This window comes from Dipteris shenzhenensis, chromosome 8, assembly GCF_047967505.1.
Source record: "Dipteris shenzhenensis isolate YYH24624 ecotype China chromosome 8, Dip_SZ_1.0, whole genome shotgun sequence".
Lineage (NCBI taxonomy): Eukaryota > Viridiplantae > Streptophyta > Polypodiopsida > Gleicheniales > Dipteridaceae > Dipteris > Dipteris shenzhenensis.
Genome location: NC_141603.1, coordinates 15819433 through 15837778, shown reverse-complemented (window position 1 = coordinate 15837778; position 18346 = coordinate 15819433). Strand labels below are relative to the sequence as shown.

The window sequence follows — 18346 nt, the reverse complement described above, 5'->3', positions numbered from 1 at the left end:
CACGACTGCAAGCAGAGGGCTATTCTATTGTCACGGGACTTGCATGTACTACTTGAAGGGCGCTTGGAGTTCGATACCAAGGTCCATTTGTCTGGTGGAAAGGAGTTGCGTTGGATATTTGAGTGGCGCGCGTGCAGGTTTACGGGTAGTTCATTAGCTTGGGTCGACGTTGAATTGTTCCGGGGTGAACGCAATTAAAGGCGCCCCAGGATATTCAATCCAATGGTGAAGAAAACGAGCCGATGCGACTATTTGCGATCATGCTATCCTGCAACTGCGATGACGTTCGGAAACAGCTAACCTCTGCAAACGCACGGTCGTCTCTATATTTCTCGGAATCAGTTTCACGGATACTCTGACGTTGCGGTTGGTTACGGTGGCAATTGATATCCAAGACAATTGGGAGTGACAAAACTGACGAGCAGATGCGTGAAGCAATTCTAATTCCCAAACGAGTCCAGCAGCTGCTTCAATACTCCCTGTCGATCATACAGGAACCAAAGCCGAACCATGGATGAAAAGCCTTGAAATTTTCCTCTAAGTCTCCTGAACGGGCAGCTTTTTCACCCACTTGATGCAGTGGCCACGTTTGGTTGCTGCCTATGAGTCGATTGCAAAAGAAGTCCATGTGGAAAAGCTACGTAATTTTGAATTGGGCTGGCTGCTGCCTTCATACGTAGGGCTCTCTTCATTTGAAGGCGAGATAATAAAAGATAACTGTTGAAGTGAGAGCTGGGGTGTTTTCGGTCTCCAACGAGGGTGTAGCTGAGCCACTGCAGGAACAACTTGATCTTTCCATGCAGCATGAATGACCAGGAAGCTTTCTATGCCTTTTACGTTTTGTTGTGATATATGCTAGTTTATTTGCCTCCGTATTTAAGTTATTTCTGATTGCAGGAGTTTCCCTAGTATAGGGAAAAGTGGGGTTTGGTTATAGTGTGATATATGCCTAGCTAGCTGTAAATTTGGAAGATGGACTTTCGAATTGTAATTACAGTTTCAAGTGGTGTTTTATTATTATTTATTTAAAAGCAAAACACCCATTGATCTAAATGGAAGTAGAAGAAGAAGCTTGTAGGATGGTTTTCGTAGAGTCGGGAGTCCGGCCGACCCCGCAGGTGTCGCGCCTAGCAGGTCATACACTATCTGGCAGAATTGTAATGTTAGAGGATGCCTTGCAACATATTTTAGCGCAGCAGTTACAAGCAAATATAGGGCAATCTAGATTCTAAGCTCAGGAAAATGGTACATAGTATGTCTGCTAGACCATCCCATGAAGAGAAAGGTAAATCTCCGATGGAACCGGAGTCTAGTGTTCATACAGTTGAGCCTAGGAGGGCTAAGGTGCCTAATATTGCCAATTATAGGCCAGAAAAGTATTCTGGTCGGATGTATGACCGTAGTTCCGATATCATTGAGACCTGGTTACACAAATGGGACGAGGCATTCACCATTTGTGAAATCAGGAATGATATGAAGAAAATCCGCGAGGCCACCCATATGTTTAATGAGGCAGCAGATAGGTGGTGGATAAAACAGCAGAAAGATGGAGTGGCATCGACTACTTGGGAGGGGTTTAAAAAGGAATTTAGAAAACACTTCCTATCTCCTGACGAAGCATCCCGAGCTTGGGATCAGTATCGAAACCTTCGTCAGAGAAATTTATCAGTGGCGGAATACACTGATAAGTTTAGAGAAAGTGTAATGAAGGTTGATGAACCCCTATCTCAATCAATCCAAGTAAAAGATTTTATCTTTGGATTGAATGATCGGATAAAGATGAAAGTTCAGGCTAAGTATGCGAACAGGCTAGATGAAGCAATTGCCATAGCCCTGAACCATGAGGATGCAAAAGGGAACAGACCAAGTGGGTTTGTGCAGGTTGGGACTCAGTATGGGTACCCGAAGAAAACTGGGTTTAAGAAGAAGTGGATTAGCAAAGGGAGTGCCTCACAGCCTAGTGGTCAAGCCAAGCAGGCGAAACCAGTTGAGACTCCTAAATCAAGTACCACCATTGGAATGAAAACAAAAGTAACACCAATGGCAGCCTGGGCTTGGTCGAAGTCTTCTTTGAACCCAGAGCAAAGGGAAAAAGCGAGGAGAGAAGGCTTGTGTTTTGGTTGCCTTCAGCCTCATTAGTGGAAAGATTGTCCACGAAACAAGGATCGTCGGATGGCTGAGATGGTGGTCTCAGAATGTGACATGGGAATGGAGGAAAGTCCCAGAGCAGAATAGATGCAGATTCAGCTAGCGGGATCTTCTCAAAGGTTAGTACCTTTTTTGTTATGTGTGTCTGTTGCTAAGTTAGTAACTAGTGTACCTGATAATATCCTGTCAAAGCCCGTAGCAACGGGGTATACAGCCTTTAATGATACGGAGTTAATTAAGATGAAAGGGCAAGTAGCTAATCATGATGTCATTGTGTTGTTTGACTCAGCGTCAACGCACAATGTAATTAACTCCAAGCTTGTAAAGAGACTGAAACTAAAGACTAGCCCATAAACCTATGCATATACGATCAAAATGGCAGATGGAAGTTCAACTAAAGTATGGGACCAAAGGGTTACCCAGTTGGAGCTTCGAATTCAGGACTATGCTGAGAAGCTTGATTTTGAAATGACGAAGCTTGCTCATGCAGACATAGCCCTGGGTAAGGCTTGGTATTCTAGGAAGAATCCAGCCATAGATTGGAGAAAGCACATTTATCAATTCAAGATGAATGATGTGATGTATGTCTTACGAGGTGAAAAAAGATATACCTCAAGGACCGTTGGTTTCCGTAATGGAAATTTGAAAAGCTCAAGAAGAGTTTTTGTTTCTTTGTACAGCATCGGTAGAGCCGATTGATGATTCTTCAGCTAGCACTGATGTTGCTCAAAATGGAGAAATGGCCAAGCTGGCTGATCAAATAGCAGCAGAGTTCTCTGATTGTTTTAGGGATGAGCTACCTTATGGGTTACCTCCAGAGCGGAATGTTCAGCATAAGATTGAACTAATCCCGGGGGTAGAACCTGTAAATAGACCTCCCTATAGGTTGAGTTTTACCGAAGAAGCGGAGGTATAAAGACAACTGGAAGAATACCTTAAGTTGGGGCAGATTTAACCAAGTTTCTCACCTTTTGCTTCTTAAAGAAGAAGAAAGATGATACTTTTCGCCTCTGTATAGATTATAGAGCATTGAATAATATCACTATTAAGCACAGGTATCCGATGGCTCAGATCGATGATTTGTTAGATGCATTACATGGGGCCGTAATTTTTAGTAAGATAGATCTTAAATGTGGCTACCATCAGATCCGTATTAGAGCCGAGGATGTGCATAAAACCGCTTTTAGAAGCAGGTTTGGACATTATGAGTTTTTGGTAATGCCCTTTGGACTTACCAATGCTCCAGCTACATTCGTCATGCTTATGAACGATTTACTACGTCCGTATATCGGAAAGTTTGTAGTACACTTTATTGACGATATTCTGGTATTCAGTAAAAGTATTACTGAGCACTATGAACACTTAAGAATAGTGTTCAGTACTTTGAGGAAAGCCAGTCTTTATGTCAATAAAAAGAAAACTATACTGTGTATGGTAAGACTTGAATATTTAGGATTCATAATTACTTCTGAGGGGATAGAAATGGATCCAAAGAAAGTGGTTGCGATACTAACTTGGCCAATCCCTCAGAGTTTGACCGCCTTGCGATCATTCTTGGAATTTGTCCAATTTTATCGAAGGCATATCAAAGGATATTCCGAAATAGTATCGCCATTGACTGATCTGACCTCAGATAAAGTATCTTTTATATGAAGATAGAATCAACAGGAAAGTTTTAACATCATAAAACAAGCTGTGGTCTTAGGACCGGTGTTAAAAATAGTTGATCTCGGGAAACCGTTTTTCCTTGAAACCAATGCAAGTGGCATTGCGGTAGGAGCAGTTCTCCTCCAAGAGGGAAGGCCAGTAGCCTTTGAAAGCAAGAAGCTTTCTCCCTCTCAACGAAATTTGCCAACTCATGAATTAGAGTTATATGCTGTTGTCCATGCTCTGAAAACATGGAGACATTATTTGTATGGGTCAGAGTTTTATGTTGATGTTGGTCATGATACTCTGAAACATTTTTGTAAATAACTGGACTTGAGAGGCCGCCAAGCTAGGTGGGCAGAACTCATATAAGAGTTTAACTTGACGATTCGAAGAGGAAAGGATAATAAAGTTGCTGATGCGTTGTCACGCATTATGCATAATATGAGTTTCACGGTATTAGAGAGTGCTCTAATGACCGAGATTAGAGAAACTCAAAAGGTGGATGAGTTCGTCCAGAGCCTTTCGCCTAAGGCTCATGTATTCAAACCGGGGGAAAAGGATGACTTGGCATCCAGAAAAGGCGAAACTTATGCAAGATATGCCATAAGGGATGACATGCTGAAAAGAAATGGCAAGGTAGTAGTACCTAGTCAAAATGATCTCAGGCAGAGAGTCAATCAAGAATGCCATGATAGCCCATGTGCGGGACATCCAGGAGTCGAAAAGACATATGATCTCGTGAAGCGAGATTTCTTTTGGCCAAAGATGAAAAAGCATATTCATGAATATGTGACACATTGTTTTTCGTGTCAAGTAAGTAAGGCAGAATGGGTGAAGCCACCCGAACTTTTACAGCCCTTGGAGATACCACTAGGTAGGTGGGAGAGCATTTCCATGGACTTTATTGTAGGTCTGCCTACGACATAAGGTGGATAGGATTCTATCCTTGTGGTGGTTGATCATCTTAGCAAGATGGCTCACTTCATTCTAACTAGAGAGTCTGTTAGTGCCCCGCAAGTGGCGGATTTGTTTATTAGACATATATTTCGTTTACATGGCTTACCCAAATTCATAGTGTCAGACAGAGATGTCAAATTTACCGGTCATTTTTGGACTGCGGTATTTGAGACACTAAGGACTGAGTTGGGAATGAGTGGTGGGGATCATCCAAAAACGGATGGTTAGACGGAAAGAATCAACCAAATTTTAGAGGATATGCTTATAGCATATGTGTCATTGAGGCAACATACATGGGACAAGTGGTTGCCATTGATAGAATTTGCCTACAATGATAGAAAACATTCCTCTATAGGGTTGAGTCCGTTTGAGCTGAACTATGGTTATAGACCAGCGAATCCAACTACAGTTGGAGTACCTCAGAAAGTGCCTAATGCCGCGAACTTTGTGGTTCAGATGCGGGAGATGCTAGCACTTGCGAGAGCTAACATCCACCAATCTATGGATAGAGCTAAGGCGTATGCGGATGAAAACCGATCCGCTAGAGAATTTAAGGAAGGAGAAAATTTTTTTCTGAGAGTTCCTTCGCACTCTAAGTCTTTGACTGCAGGAGAGTGTGGTAAGTTATCACCTCGATATTGTGGGCCATGGTTAATTCTAAAAAGAATAGGCAAGGTAGCCTATAAATTAGAATTGCCACAGGGTTGTAAGGTGTACCCAGTGTTTCGTGTTTCTCGTTTAAAGAAATTTTTGCATACAGGTGACTCACTAATCGAGAGTGTTGTTTTGTTTCAAAAGATAAAGAATAATGCAAGACGCAAATCAACAGGAATCCTAGACCGAGGAACAATGCAAGTACGCAATCAAAAGATACCCACGGTGTTGGTTGCATGGCATGGTCTACCTCTATCAGAAGCTACCTGGGAATCCGTATACCAATTACGGAGAGTGTTCCCAGACTTTATCATCGAGGACGCTGATGCCTGAAGAGGGAAGGAATGTTACGCTCAAGTCGAGGTAACATGACCTCAGAAGGGTCAGTCGACATTTTCCTTTAAAGGATCAATGTTTGTATTATATTTGTTTGGGCTTCATGTAAATGATCAAAAAAAGGAATCAAGGTCAAGATCCTTGGTGAGGGTGACATTGCACTAGACTAGGTGGATCTAAGGCTAAGGGACCTAAATGCATGAAATGTGCCAAGATGATATCCCAAGAGAGGGGTAAATGATGCATTAAGGAGGGACCCTAAAATGAAGACATGTGGCAAACTAGATCCATCTAGGGAATTTTGGGGCTTGGTGGAATTATGTAAGCAAGAGCTTCACGTAACGATTTGAATGAAGAGAGAAAGCTGACTACTACCACCGAGGTTGGCTGGGAGGAAAATCCTTGTGCCTGTGCCCGTGATTCGACGTAAAGGATAGGAGTAAACAAGTTTGCATCTAATAAATAATAATTGAAGAGGTGTTGCAAAACCATATGGAGATGCAATAGAGCATATCTAGAGTCGGCTGCTTTTAATAGTTGAGGGTATATGATAGTAGCAGCAGCATGAAAGCGGCGTGGGACAGTAATTTCACACTAACCGACTGTTATCAGTGTTGTTTTCCCTCTCTTTGTCTTTCTCTAGAGTGCCTAGTTGTGTGCTTGTACAATATCTGCTACATAAAATGGATTCCTGGAATCATAAGGTTTGTGCGATAATTATTCAAAATCATGACATTGTTGGTTTATCTGGCAAGTCATGTATTCTTGCATTGGCAAGATAATTAGAGCATTGCATCCAAGCTTGCTTGGTTTTGTGAGAATTTGAGACAAGCTGGAGTTCGCTGAATGTTCATGTACAAATATTTCTTGTTCTTTGGTATCATCTTCTGTTTCATTCTGTCCTATTGAATTGGATTTCAGAACGTTTTTTGGATAATTGTTACTTTCTCTTGGTATGGGAGCTAGAGTAAGTTCTTGTAATTAGGCTGCCTTTTTTGTGTATCATAACCTACAGGGGGCATTCAATATGTGCGGAGAGCTCAAGTACAGAAAAAGCATTCCAAAGCACTGTAGAACTTGACAAATTTATTGACGAGCTGCGGGCAGCAGAAGACAGAAAAGTAAGCTGAAAGGTCTTCTGGTTTGTCGATGGCTGTAATTTGGCAGGAAATTTTTGTAAACATTCTCTCTTGTTGACCACTTTTTTCATGGACAAAGCATGCATGTTTTCAAAACTTTTGCAGCTCAAAGAACATCAGCCACCAATGATCCACTCCAGGAGTCTGGTATCTGGTTATTCCTTGTGGGCACTCCAGAGCTTATTGTTCCACTGAGAGGTGCTTCTCTGGGTTTTTGAATCTAGAGCATCACACATGCAGGCTTGCATTAAAATGCTCACACTAAGGAATGTAGGATGCTTCTTCTACATCAGCTTTATGCTGAAACAATTCCTTATCAGTCTATGCTACATTTTCTTTCTTTTAGATTAGCCTGAGACATCTGCTGGATGATGCTGAGGATTATCGTTGGTGCTGGCTTGATTTATTTTGGTGGGGGCAAGAAGGCACATTGGATGTGCAAAGTAGTTTAAATTCACTTTTACCTTGATCTGCTTAAAAATAGCTGGTGCTGGTTTGCAATGATAGTAAAGTGGGGCTTAAATGTCTTATAAAGGAGCCATTTGTTGTGCTTGAAGGGACTAGAATCTATAGATGCACTCAAAAAGAGAATGACATACTGAAACAAACACAAGTGGAGCAAGCCACTGGATACAAGAGTAAATCAAGTACATATAAAGGTAGTACTGTTACAGGTCATCTCCTGATGCCACCGTAGAGAGAGAGGGCCTTGCTTGTGGGTGTGCCTGCCCAGTGAGAGGCTAGCGTAGATGAGCGAGGGCCTATGATGTGGGTGTGCCCGCCCCTCCTGAGGATAGGTGTTCACCCCGTGTTGGCCCGTATTCATGCCATAGTGGCTGGCCCTGTGGAGGCTGTTCAGGTCCTTCTTGAGGCCTGATGTGCTGCCGCGTGGCAGCCCCTTTGAGGTGCCTAGGAGTCGGCTCCCTTGTGAGCAGGTTGGCTGGAGGGCAGAGGGTTGTCCAGATCCCGGTGGAGGGCTAGGAGCAGTCGGCTCCTGAGCCTGGCTTGTCGGCCGGCACGCCCATGCCTTAGGGCCTTGTGCATCCCAGGCTGCTGATGGGTCAGCCATACAGGCCTGTTGGGTCGGTGACCTAGCAGGCTGGTCGGCCTCCCCTACCTGACTAGGGAGGGGCTGGGGGGCTATATATAGGCCCCCCCTCAGCCCTCTTTGCAGCATCTTGTGGAGCAGCAGTTCAGCTCATTCCAGGGCCTGGCAGAGGAGCCCAGTCTTGCACCTGTGGAGCAGGGTAGTAGAGCAGTTCATCCACTCCCTTGTGCTCCCTTCCACGTGGTTGTTGAGCTGTGTGTTCCGAGCTCTCGAGCAGCCTGTTGTTTCCGTGGTTTTCCCCAAAATGTAGCGGGGTTTCCTCCAGAGATCACTTGCAGTTCTCCTGTGCCTCTCTCTCCTTTCTCTCCTTCTCAGTGTGTGTGTGTGAGGCGTGCTATCTCTCTCTCTTTCGTTCATTTCTGCTGCACTTCCTTCATTGAGACCCGAGGAGCGGAGGGAGTGTTGAGCCAACACACAGAGAGGAGGATTAGGGTGCTGTTCAGAGGTGTCTTTGAGGAGGAGCGTATTCGACGAGTGGACTGTTCGGGTGACCAGCAAAGGAAGACTTTGAAGGGAGTTTGTCACGATCTGTGACGTATTCCTTTCTCTTTCTAGACTTATGGATGGTTTGATGAATGGACACTTGTGGAAGGGTATGCCCTTTCGACGGGACACTTCCTAAGAGGCACAACTCTTGCCCTTTCGACGGGACACTTCTTAATGAGGCACAACCCTTCACAAGAGACATTCTAATGAAGAGACATTCCTATTGTAATGTACCCTCTCATCAAGGGTCACACCCTTCACAAGGGGTACACACCTCTTCATGCACATACCCTTTGGAGTACACACCTTTTCATGTGTGACTCTTCACTCTCTATATAAGAGAGGCCCAATTGTATGGATGACAAAACACATCCACCCTACAGATATTCAAGCAATACAATTATTCCTTGTTCTCTGCTATCTCAGTCTCTTTTCTGTTCCTTAGCACATTTCTAAATATAGTAAATCTAGGATTTCTTACAGTGGTATCAGAGCAAAATTCGCTCCTGCCTGTAGGAAATGCCCCCCACCTTCTAGCGCTGACCTGATACGTTTTTGCCGCTAGAAGGACATCCGTGCACATTGTGCATGGAAGAGATGGAGAGAATGAGCGTAAAATTTTTAAACGCCTACCCGGCCTAAAGTTATCCTGGCCTCTCCATCTCCCTCACATCACAAGTTGATGTGAATGGACACGACCAAAATCTTGTCCTTTCAGGTGCTTGGGCTGTCCCAAAACCAAGGGACGCACCTTTTCCACCATGGGACACACCTTTTGGTGACGAGTCTCGACTCCTCACTCATGGGACATACCCCATCGTGGGCAAAGGGACATACCTATTCATGCAGGGTCACACCCCTTTTAACTATAGGGACATATCCCCTCATGAACAGGTGCACCTATTCCAAGGGTCACACCCCTTCGAATAGGCACACCTCCTAGGCCCCAAGTACCTACAAAAGGGTACCTAGAGGGGTAAAAAAGGGAAAAAAATAAACCCATCCCCTATCCCTAGGTTTACCCTAGCTACCTAGGGTTAACTAAACCCCCCATTTAATTTTTGGGGCAACTAACCCATTAGGCAGCCCTAGCGAAAAGTCGCATCCTCTCCTTCAACAAAAAAAAACTGTACGTACGGATTTCCGTACCTTTTGCGCCAGCCGTACAGCCCTGCGCCATCATTTCCGTACCTCCCTGCGCAGCCAGCCGTCCAAGCCAACCGTACAGCCAGCCGTACAGCCAGCCGTACCCCCTGCTCACAGCCAGCCCTGCATACGCGATCCCGCTACAGCCCTGCACTGCCAGCCCCTGTTTCGCCATTCACGCTGCCAGCCCTGGTTACTCCCAGCCCTTGCCTCGCCATTTTCGCTGACAATCCCCTCTCTATTTGCAGCCCTAGCCTTGCCATTGCAGCCCTGGTTACCTGCCTTCTCCTGACAGCCTGCAGCCCTCCCCTTGTTTCGCCATCTTTGTCCTGCCAAATCAGCACCAGTTGCAGCCTCATTGCGCGACGAAGACAGCCTGTTAACAGCCCGGACCAGACAAGTCTCGATCCGCTCCTCGCAAACCACTGCAACATGGATCTCCGGACACCGACTTGCAGCCTTCTTCTACGCAATAACTTGGCAGATTAAAGTATTGCCAGGTGGAGTCTTTCCAATCTGCTTTTTAAGGATTCTCTTTAACAAATTACAGCAAATGAAAGAATCCACCTTAAAGCATGGAAACCCCTGGTAGTTCACCCGGCATTTCAAGGACACCTCAGGCATCAGCTACCACACAATATCGTGTTCAAATTGCACAGCCAGCCCATTTCGGAGCCTTTGCATCTTGGGTCTTCTGTGTCACGTGCCCTCCTAGTGATTTGGACCACATCCTCTACCTTCTGCGTGAGGCACCTCAGTTACATTATTTCCTCAGCACAGTACAGGTTGTGTTCCATGAGACACGAAGATATCCGGAACACGATATTCCTCAGGAGTTTGCTGTTCATTTTTGGAGAGAATTTTACCCTTCACCTTCGGCATCTCCAGGGTACTCTCCACCTCCTTCAGCTCCCAGATATCCTCCTCTACAGGGTGTACCTTCTCCAAGTCAGTATTTACATTCTGAAGGCACTCCCTCTCCTGGATATCCTCCTCTTCCGACAGCAGCTCCTTACCCTTTTTCAGATCCGTGGACTCTGCTACCTACCCCTGTCTTATCACGAGCAGTAACACCTTTTTCAGAATCTCCAGTGTTACCTCCGACAGGACCTCCCTTACCAGATTTCCACGGGTGGTTCCATCCTGCCTCGCTTGCCCCCTCCAATATGAGCAACCTTAGGGAGCAGCCCGAATCCTCTTTCAGGAATGGTACAAACTAGAGCGCAAGTTTGCGCTTTTCTCACAGGGATTTCCGACATGTTGCACCGCTCGCGTGAAGCCTCTCCAGAGATTAAAGAATCAAGTCCCAAAAAGACCCCTGAAGGCAACGTCCAAAGCGAATCTCTATTGCAACTTCAAATATCTCAGCTTCAGGACAGCATCTCCGACTTGGTTCAAAAAGTTCAACAACTTCAAGATTCTCGAAGTCCAGCACATACAGAGGATGACGTGACGCAACCAGACGACGATGCGGACTCTTTTCCACCAGAGGTAGAAAACACTGAACTACGTGCCCTCTATCGATTACTTCAAGCTTCCAAAACTAAAAGACTTGACGTAAAACTTTCGGAAGCCTACAGTGGTCAACGTAATCGCCGAACAGTTGACCAATGGCTCGCTAAAATGCGCATGTATTTTGACACTGTTGACCTCATGGAAGGCAAAAAGATCGCCTTGGCAGCCTCCCTCCTGAAGGATACAGCATTTCTATGGTGGCAAAGACGCTTAAAGGACGGAAAAAGTGTGTTAACATGGGAACGTTTTGAACACGTGCTCAAGCAGTTTGTACCTGCCAATGCGGACTTCCAAGCACGTTCAAAACTCCGACAGTTGGAGCAAACGGGTTCCCTGTCTTCCTATATCTCTCAGTTCACCACATTGGTGCTGGAGATTGATGGTTTAACTAAGGATGATCGCCTTCATGCTTTCATCTCAGGCCTAAATCCCTCGTTACGCATTGATGTTCTTAAAGCAAACATCACCACCACAGATGGCGCTATTGCTTACGCAGAGCGCATTACAGATTTCCTAAACACAGGGAAGCAGAGTGCTAATCGCACACCGAACTCTCCTATGGCCAAAGGTGCTCGCCCTCAAGATAACACCAGGTTTCGAAAAAACTTCGGTAATCAAGGTCAGCGACAGTCTCAAGATCCCCAGAAGCCTCAGAAATCATTTGCTGGATTTCAACAGAAGCACTCCCCCAAGGATCGTGTTTCTTCTTCTTCACAAAGTCATTACCGACATCCCCAACATAAAGGTGCGGCCACTGACAAGAAGAACAACTCCAGCACAAAAGGACTTTGTACCATCTGTACCGGCGACCATTGATGGTTCGATTGTCCCAAGCGACCAAAACAAAATTCTAATATGGAACCTAGCACTTCCCAAAAAGAAGATGCTACCTCAGCACAAGACAAGAAAGGCAAAGCTGTTCGAATGGCGAATACCATCCACCTGAGCCTTGCCAGCAACCCCGAACCTTCCCTGGCTACTCAAGTACTTTGTGTTCAAGGATCGATTCGTGGAACAACGGTCACCATCCTCATCGATAGTGGCTGTTCTCATAATTTCCTAGCCAGTTCTGTGGTCGATAAACTTCGGTTGACCACTAGTCCTAGTCTCATGGACTATCAGATTGAACTCGCAAATGGAACGACTTTCTTGTGCAACACTAGGATTAAAAACTTGTCTTTTCGCATCCAACATTATACGGACAAGTTGAACTTCGACATTATGCCTCTTTCTCGGTACGATGTCATACTCGGACAACAATGGCTCTACGACTATGATCCATCAATCAGTTTTCGCAGCCATACTATCCAGTTTGTCCACCAGGGAAAACTTATTGAGCTAACTGGTTCTAGGGACTCTCCTTCAACTCCAGTTGCCTCTGCCCTACAAGTAAAGAAGTGGGTTCGTAAACGCCAAGTAAAGACTTCACTTCTGTTGGTTACGGCAGTAGAGGAGACACCAACAAAGGATCCTCATGAATACCTCAACCAACCTTTTTTCCAGCCCTACCTGGATCTTTTTCCACAGGAATTGCCAAAGCAGCTATCACCTCGACGACCAGTGGATCACCCAATCGAACTTATTCCCGGAAGTAATCCACCGTCGAAACCTCCTTATCGGGTTTCTCACACTCAAAATGAAGAAATCCAAAGACAGGTCACCGAACTACTCGACAAAGGTCACATTCGGCCCAGTCGCAGCCCTTTCGGATCTCTTGTACTACTTGTGGAAAAAAAGAACAAGTCTATGGGCCTCTGCATCGACTACTGAGGCCTCAACAAGCTCACTATCAAAAACAAGTATCCATTGCCTCGCATTGATGACCTCTTTGATCAACTTCTACATGCAACACAATTCTCCAAGATTGATCTTCGTTCAGGTTATCATCAAATTTGCATACGAGAAGGTGATGAGTACAAGACAGCTTTTCGAACAAAGTATGGATACTATGAATGTTTGGTCATGCCTTTTTGGGTTAAACAATGCCCCGGCCACATTCATGACATTAATGAACGACATCTTCAGGCCTTTCCTCGATAAGTTCGTCATCGTTTACCTCGATGACATCCTCGTTTTCAGCAGATCCCTACTTGAGCACAAACAACATCTTCACCAAGTTTTTGAAGTTCTCCGCGCAAATTCTCTCTACATCAACATTGAGAAGAGCGAGTTCTTCAAGACCCAACTCGAATATTTGGGACATGTTATTTCCGCTCAAGGTATCTCTGTGGATCCCAAGAAGGTCGAGGTAATCCGAAACTGGCCTACTCCTAAGAATGTTCATGATGTCTGCTCTTTTCTCGGATTGGCAAACTTTTACCATACAAAGGTCTATCAGTTTTCCGAAATCGCAGCTCCTATGTCCGAATTATTGAAAAGCACAGCAATTTTTCAGTGGCTTCCCGAAACAGAGTATAGTTTCCAACAACTCAAGCAAGCACTCACTACCACACCAATTATGGCTATTGCTGACCCAAATCTTCCATTTGAGGTCATGATCGACGCTTCCGACATCGCTACAGGAGCAGTCTTGATGCAAGAAGGCAGAGTTATTGCTTTTGATAGCCATAAACATTCTGATATCCAAACCCGATATCCGGTCTATGATAAGGAGTTTCTTGCTGTTGTACATGCTTATCGCTCTTGGAAACATTATCTCATGGGTGCCGACTCTGTGGTCAAAACGGACCATCACTCTTTAAAGTACATCTTTACTCAGCCAGTCATGAACGCTCGACAAGCACGCTGGGTTGAGTTTCTGGCCAACTTTCACATGACCATTGAGTGCATACCAGGACTACGCAATGTAGTTGCAGATGCTCTCAGCAGGTTACCTCTAGCATCAGCCATGGTAATCTCTACATTATCTGTGGATGTTCCGAATTCATTCAAAGGAAAGTATTTCAATGATAAAGACTTCGGCACCGCAGTACAGGTTCTTTCAAAAGATCAACCTTCGCCTTCCGAACAAAAGATTTTCTCATCCTATTCTTATACGGACGACCTTCTGTATTATCAAGATCGTTTCTGCGTACCACATGACAAGGATGTTCGACGTCTTTTGTTAAAAGAGCATCATGTAGTTCCTTATGCTGCCCATCCAGGCATCAATAAGACTTATCGGTTACTCAGTGCAACATACTACTGGCCTCAGATGAAAAGCGATGTCATCAAAATGGTTACATCTTGCTTATCATGTCAACAAATGAAAGCAAGTCGACGACTTCCAACAGGACTTTTCAGCCTCTTCCAGTTCCAACTGAAAGGTGGGAAAGTATTTCCATGGATTCATTACAACACTACCACGATCTTCCCGAGGTAATACTCAGATTATGGTAATTGTTGATCGCTTGTCCAAAATGGCACACTTTGTTGCTTGCAAAAGCAGTGCACAGGCTCCGGACATAGCCAAACTTTTCATACAACACATCTTCCGACACCATGGATTGCCCAAGAATATCATATTCGACAGAGATCCTAAGTTTACCAGTCACTTTTGGATTTCACTGTTTGAATCTTTGGGTACAACTCTACTGTTCAGTTCAGCTTACCACCCAGAATCAGATGGCCAGACTGAAAGAGTCAACCAAGTTCTGGAAGAAATGCTTCGACATTATGTTCAGTCACGCCTCGGAAGAGTATCTACCACTCCTTAAGTTTGCTTATAATAACTCTTTCCATAGTGCCATCAGCATGACTCCATTCCAAGCAGCTTATGGACACACTCCGATTGTACCAACAAATTTTGTACTTCAACATCGAGTGGCCCTAGCTGATCAACTGGTTCAAGAAATGCAAGACATTCTACTGCAAGTCAGGGATCATATGCGAAAAGCGCAAGAGCGGTATCAACGGTCTGCCAACAAACATAGACGTCACCTGGAATTTAACACTGGTGACATGGTGCTATTATTTGTAGCCCCACATCGCTATAAGACGGTTAAGTCTGTGTTTCCTAAGTTGCGACCAAGATACTATGGACCTTTCCGGATCGTCAAGAAAAATTCACCTTTAAGTTACAAATTGGAATTACCACCATCATGGGGTAAAATCCATCCAACATTTCATATTTCTTGGCTAAAGACGTACATTCCAGGCGATGAAGCAGTTCCTCCTGCAGGTGATTATGTCCCAGAAATCGAAGACGATTATGTTCTACTTATTCCTGAGCGTATTCTGGACCATCGACAACGAGAGACTCGACATCGACTTATCACGGAATTCCTTGTTCTTTGGCGAGATCTGGACGACTCCGACGCTACTTGGCAGTCTGATGAAGACTTACAGCAGTACCCTGATCTTTTACAGCAGTATTTTCAGCATCTACCATGATATTTTCTACATCAGTTCATTATCTCCACCAGGGTCTTCTTTTGAGTGGGAGGGGATGTCACGATCTGTGACGTATTCCTTTCTCTTTCTAGACTTATGGATGGTTTGATGAATGGACACTTGTGGAAGGGTATGCCCTTTCGACGGGACACTTCCTAAGAGGCACAACTCTTGCTCTTTCGACGGGACACTTCTTAATGAGGCACAACCCTTCACAAGAGACATTCTAATGTAGAGACATTCCTATTGTAATGTACCCTCTCATCAAGGGTCACACCCTTCACAAGGGGTACACACCTCTTCATGCACATACCCTTTGGAGTACACACCTTTTCATGTGTGACTCTTCACTCTCTATATAAGAGAGGCCCAATTGTTTGGATGACAAAACACATCCACCCTTCAGATATTCAAGCAATACAATTATTCCTTGTTCTCTGCTATCTCAGTCTCTTTTCTGTTCCTTAGCACATTTCTAAATATAGTAAATCTAGGATTTCTTACAGAGTTTTCAGATTAGATAGGAGCTGTTTTGACACATCCCCAGCACTCCTGAAACCTCTGATCTGCAAGCAAACGCAAGAACACACCAACGTGACGAAACTGAGCAGGCTGCTCACCACCCAACCATGACATCTACAAGATGTGATCCCGAATCAGGAGATGTCCCATCTGAGCCACGAGCTGAGCTACTTGAACTCCCAACCAAATCCTAACCAGCCTGGTGTCCCATACCACCAGGTGGCGCTGTGAAGCCTGGGATATGCTGTTGGGCCTTGGGCTATGCTATGATGTAGGCGCGTGTCCGCGACTCAATCCAGGATCAGACCTGGCACCTGGGAACGAAACTTGCTCCCATCGGCTCCCTGAGAATTGAACCTCTCGGCCCCTTATATAGACTCGGGCCCCAAGCGCCAAAAATAGCGAAGACCTCTAATTGGTTCGTACCCTTGCCACTCAACCCGAGAATCAAGCCTGCCTAGCTCTAAGCCTCCCCAGGCTACCTGAGCTAGTCTTGTGTACCCAGTACACGTCAGATACCAATCCGTGCACATGACATACTTCCCCTCCTCTAAGAACTCACTCTTGAGTTCGCTTAATAACCCAGGAATGTCTTTTGGAGGTTCTGTAATGTCTCCCATGTTGCATCCTCCTCAACACGATCCTTTCACTTGATCTTGTATTCCGTGATAGTTCTATTACGAATCTGTCTTTCATGAAATTCAAGAATACACTCAGGTTCGTGTGGAATAAAAGTCAAATCTGTAACTTCTATTATTTCTTGAGGAGAAAAAAGTTGATCATTTGCACCTAATACTTCTTTCAGTCTACTAACATGAAATACTGGATGTACTTTAACATCAGGAGGCAATTCTACTCTATATGTAACTGGTCCAATTCTTTTAATAACCTTGAACGGACCATAGTATCTGGGGGATAACTTCGGAACCAAACCAGTACTTAGGCTCTTGGATTCCTTGGGAATTCGCAAATATACTGTCGTTCCTTCAGAGAACTCTCTAGGTGAACGATGTCTATTAGCATAAAATATGTCCCGATCTTGGGTACTTCTAATAGACTCCTTGGCAAACTGCAACATTTCTTGCATGTCTTGCAAGAAGGTCTTTGCCGCATCATTTTGGATTCCCTTTAACCCAACCATAACTGGTGACTTAGGTTGAAACCCGTACATAAGCATAAAAGGACTGTAACTAGGACTCGAATGCTTTGCACTGTTGTAAGCAAATTCTATCATAGGTAGATAATCTTCCCATGAAGACTGTGTCTTAGAAGCATATGCCGGAAGCATATCTTCAACCAATTGGTTGACCTTCTCTGTACTGCCATCGGATTGTGCATGATCTGAGGAACTCATACTTAGAGTAGTTTCTAACTTCTCAAAAACAAGTGTCAAAAAGTTACTTGTAAACTTTGAGTCCCTGTCACTGACTATGTCAGAGGGCAAACCATACAGCTTAAACAAGTGGTCCACAAACTCTTGAGCCAGCTGAACAGCTGAAATAGTTGTTCTAGTAGGTAAGAACCGAGCCATTTTTGTCAGACGGTCGACTATGACCCAAATGGAGTCATGACCCTTGCGCGTTCGAGGCAATCCAGTAATAAAATCGATGGAAATACTTTCCCATTTATTACCTGGAATTTGCAATGGCTGTAATAAACCCGAGCTTCTAAAGCGTTCTGCCTTAGTAACCTGACAAACCTGGCAACCTACCACATAGTTTTCAATAAATGCACGCATTTTGGGCCAATAAAAGGTATGCTTTACAAGAGACAGAGTCCGATGTATACCCGGATGTCCAGCACTAGGAGCATCATGACACTCCCAGAGAATCTTGGATCGAAGTTCTAGAACATCTGGCACACAAATCTTTCCATTTCGGAACAAGACTCCGTTCCTAATCATCCACTGACCTCCCGCCACCTGTACCGTAGGGGGCACAATCCCTGAGTCTTGGTCAACTCTTGGTCAACCATGGAGCTCCCATCCTAGAATTTCTACCAATAAGAACTGAAATGACTATCAGTTGGGCAAAGACCTCTCAAGGATTAAAATAGGTCTGAGGATATTTCCATAAATAACATAGCATTTACAAACTTGACTCGACTTAAGGCATCCGCCACACTATTCAACGAACCCTTGCGATAACGTATTTCAAAATCAAAATCTTGCATTAATTCTGCCCATCTAGCCTTGCGTCCCCTCAATTCAGAGCCATCACACACATACTTGATTGACCGATGATCGGTCAATACAAGAAACTTCGAACCATACAAGTAGTGTCTCCAAACCTTCAGTACATACATGACTGCATAGAGTTCTTTTTCTAGTGTGGGCCAACGATATTGGGTGTCG

At 44.6% G+C, this 18346-nt stretch overlaps 1 protein-coding gene across 1 annotated transcript in view; it reads left to right on the top strand.

The window, feature by feature from the left end:
- The window catches only part of LOC147899178 (uncharacterized), a 121928-nt gene that overhangs the window by 16320 nt on the left and 87262 nt on the right, over nt 1-18346 (top strand). The window contains exon 3 of the mRNA XM_087378573.1: nt 6761-6866. Within this exon, the coding sequence (XP_087234699.1) occupies nt 6761-6866 (106 nt within the window). The remainder of the gene's footprint in view (nt 1-6760; nt 6867-18346) is intronic.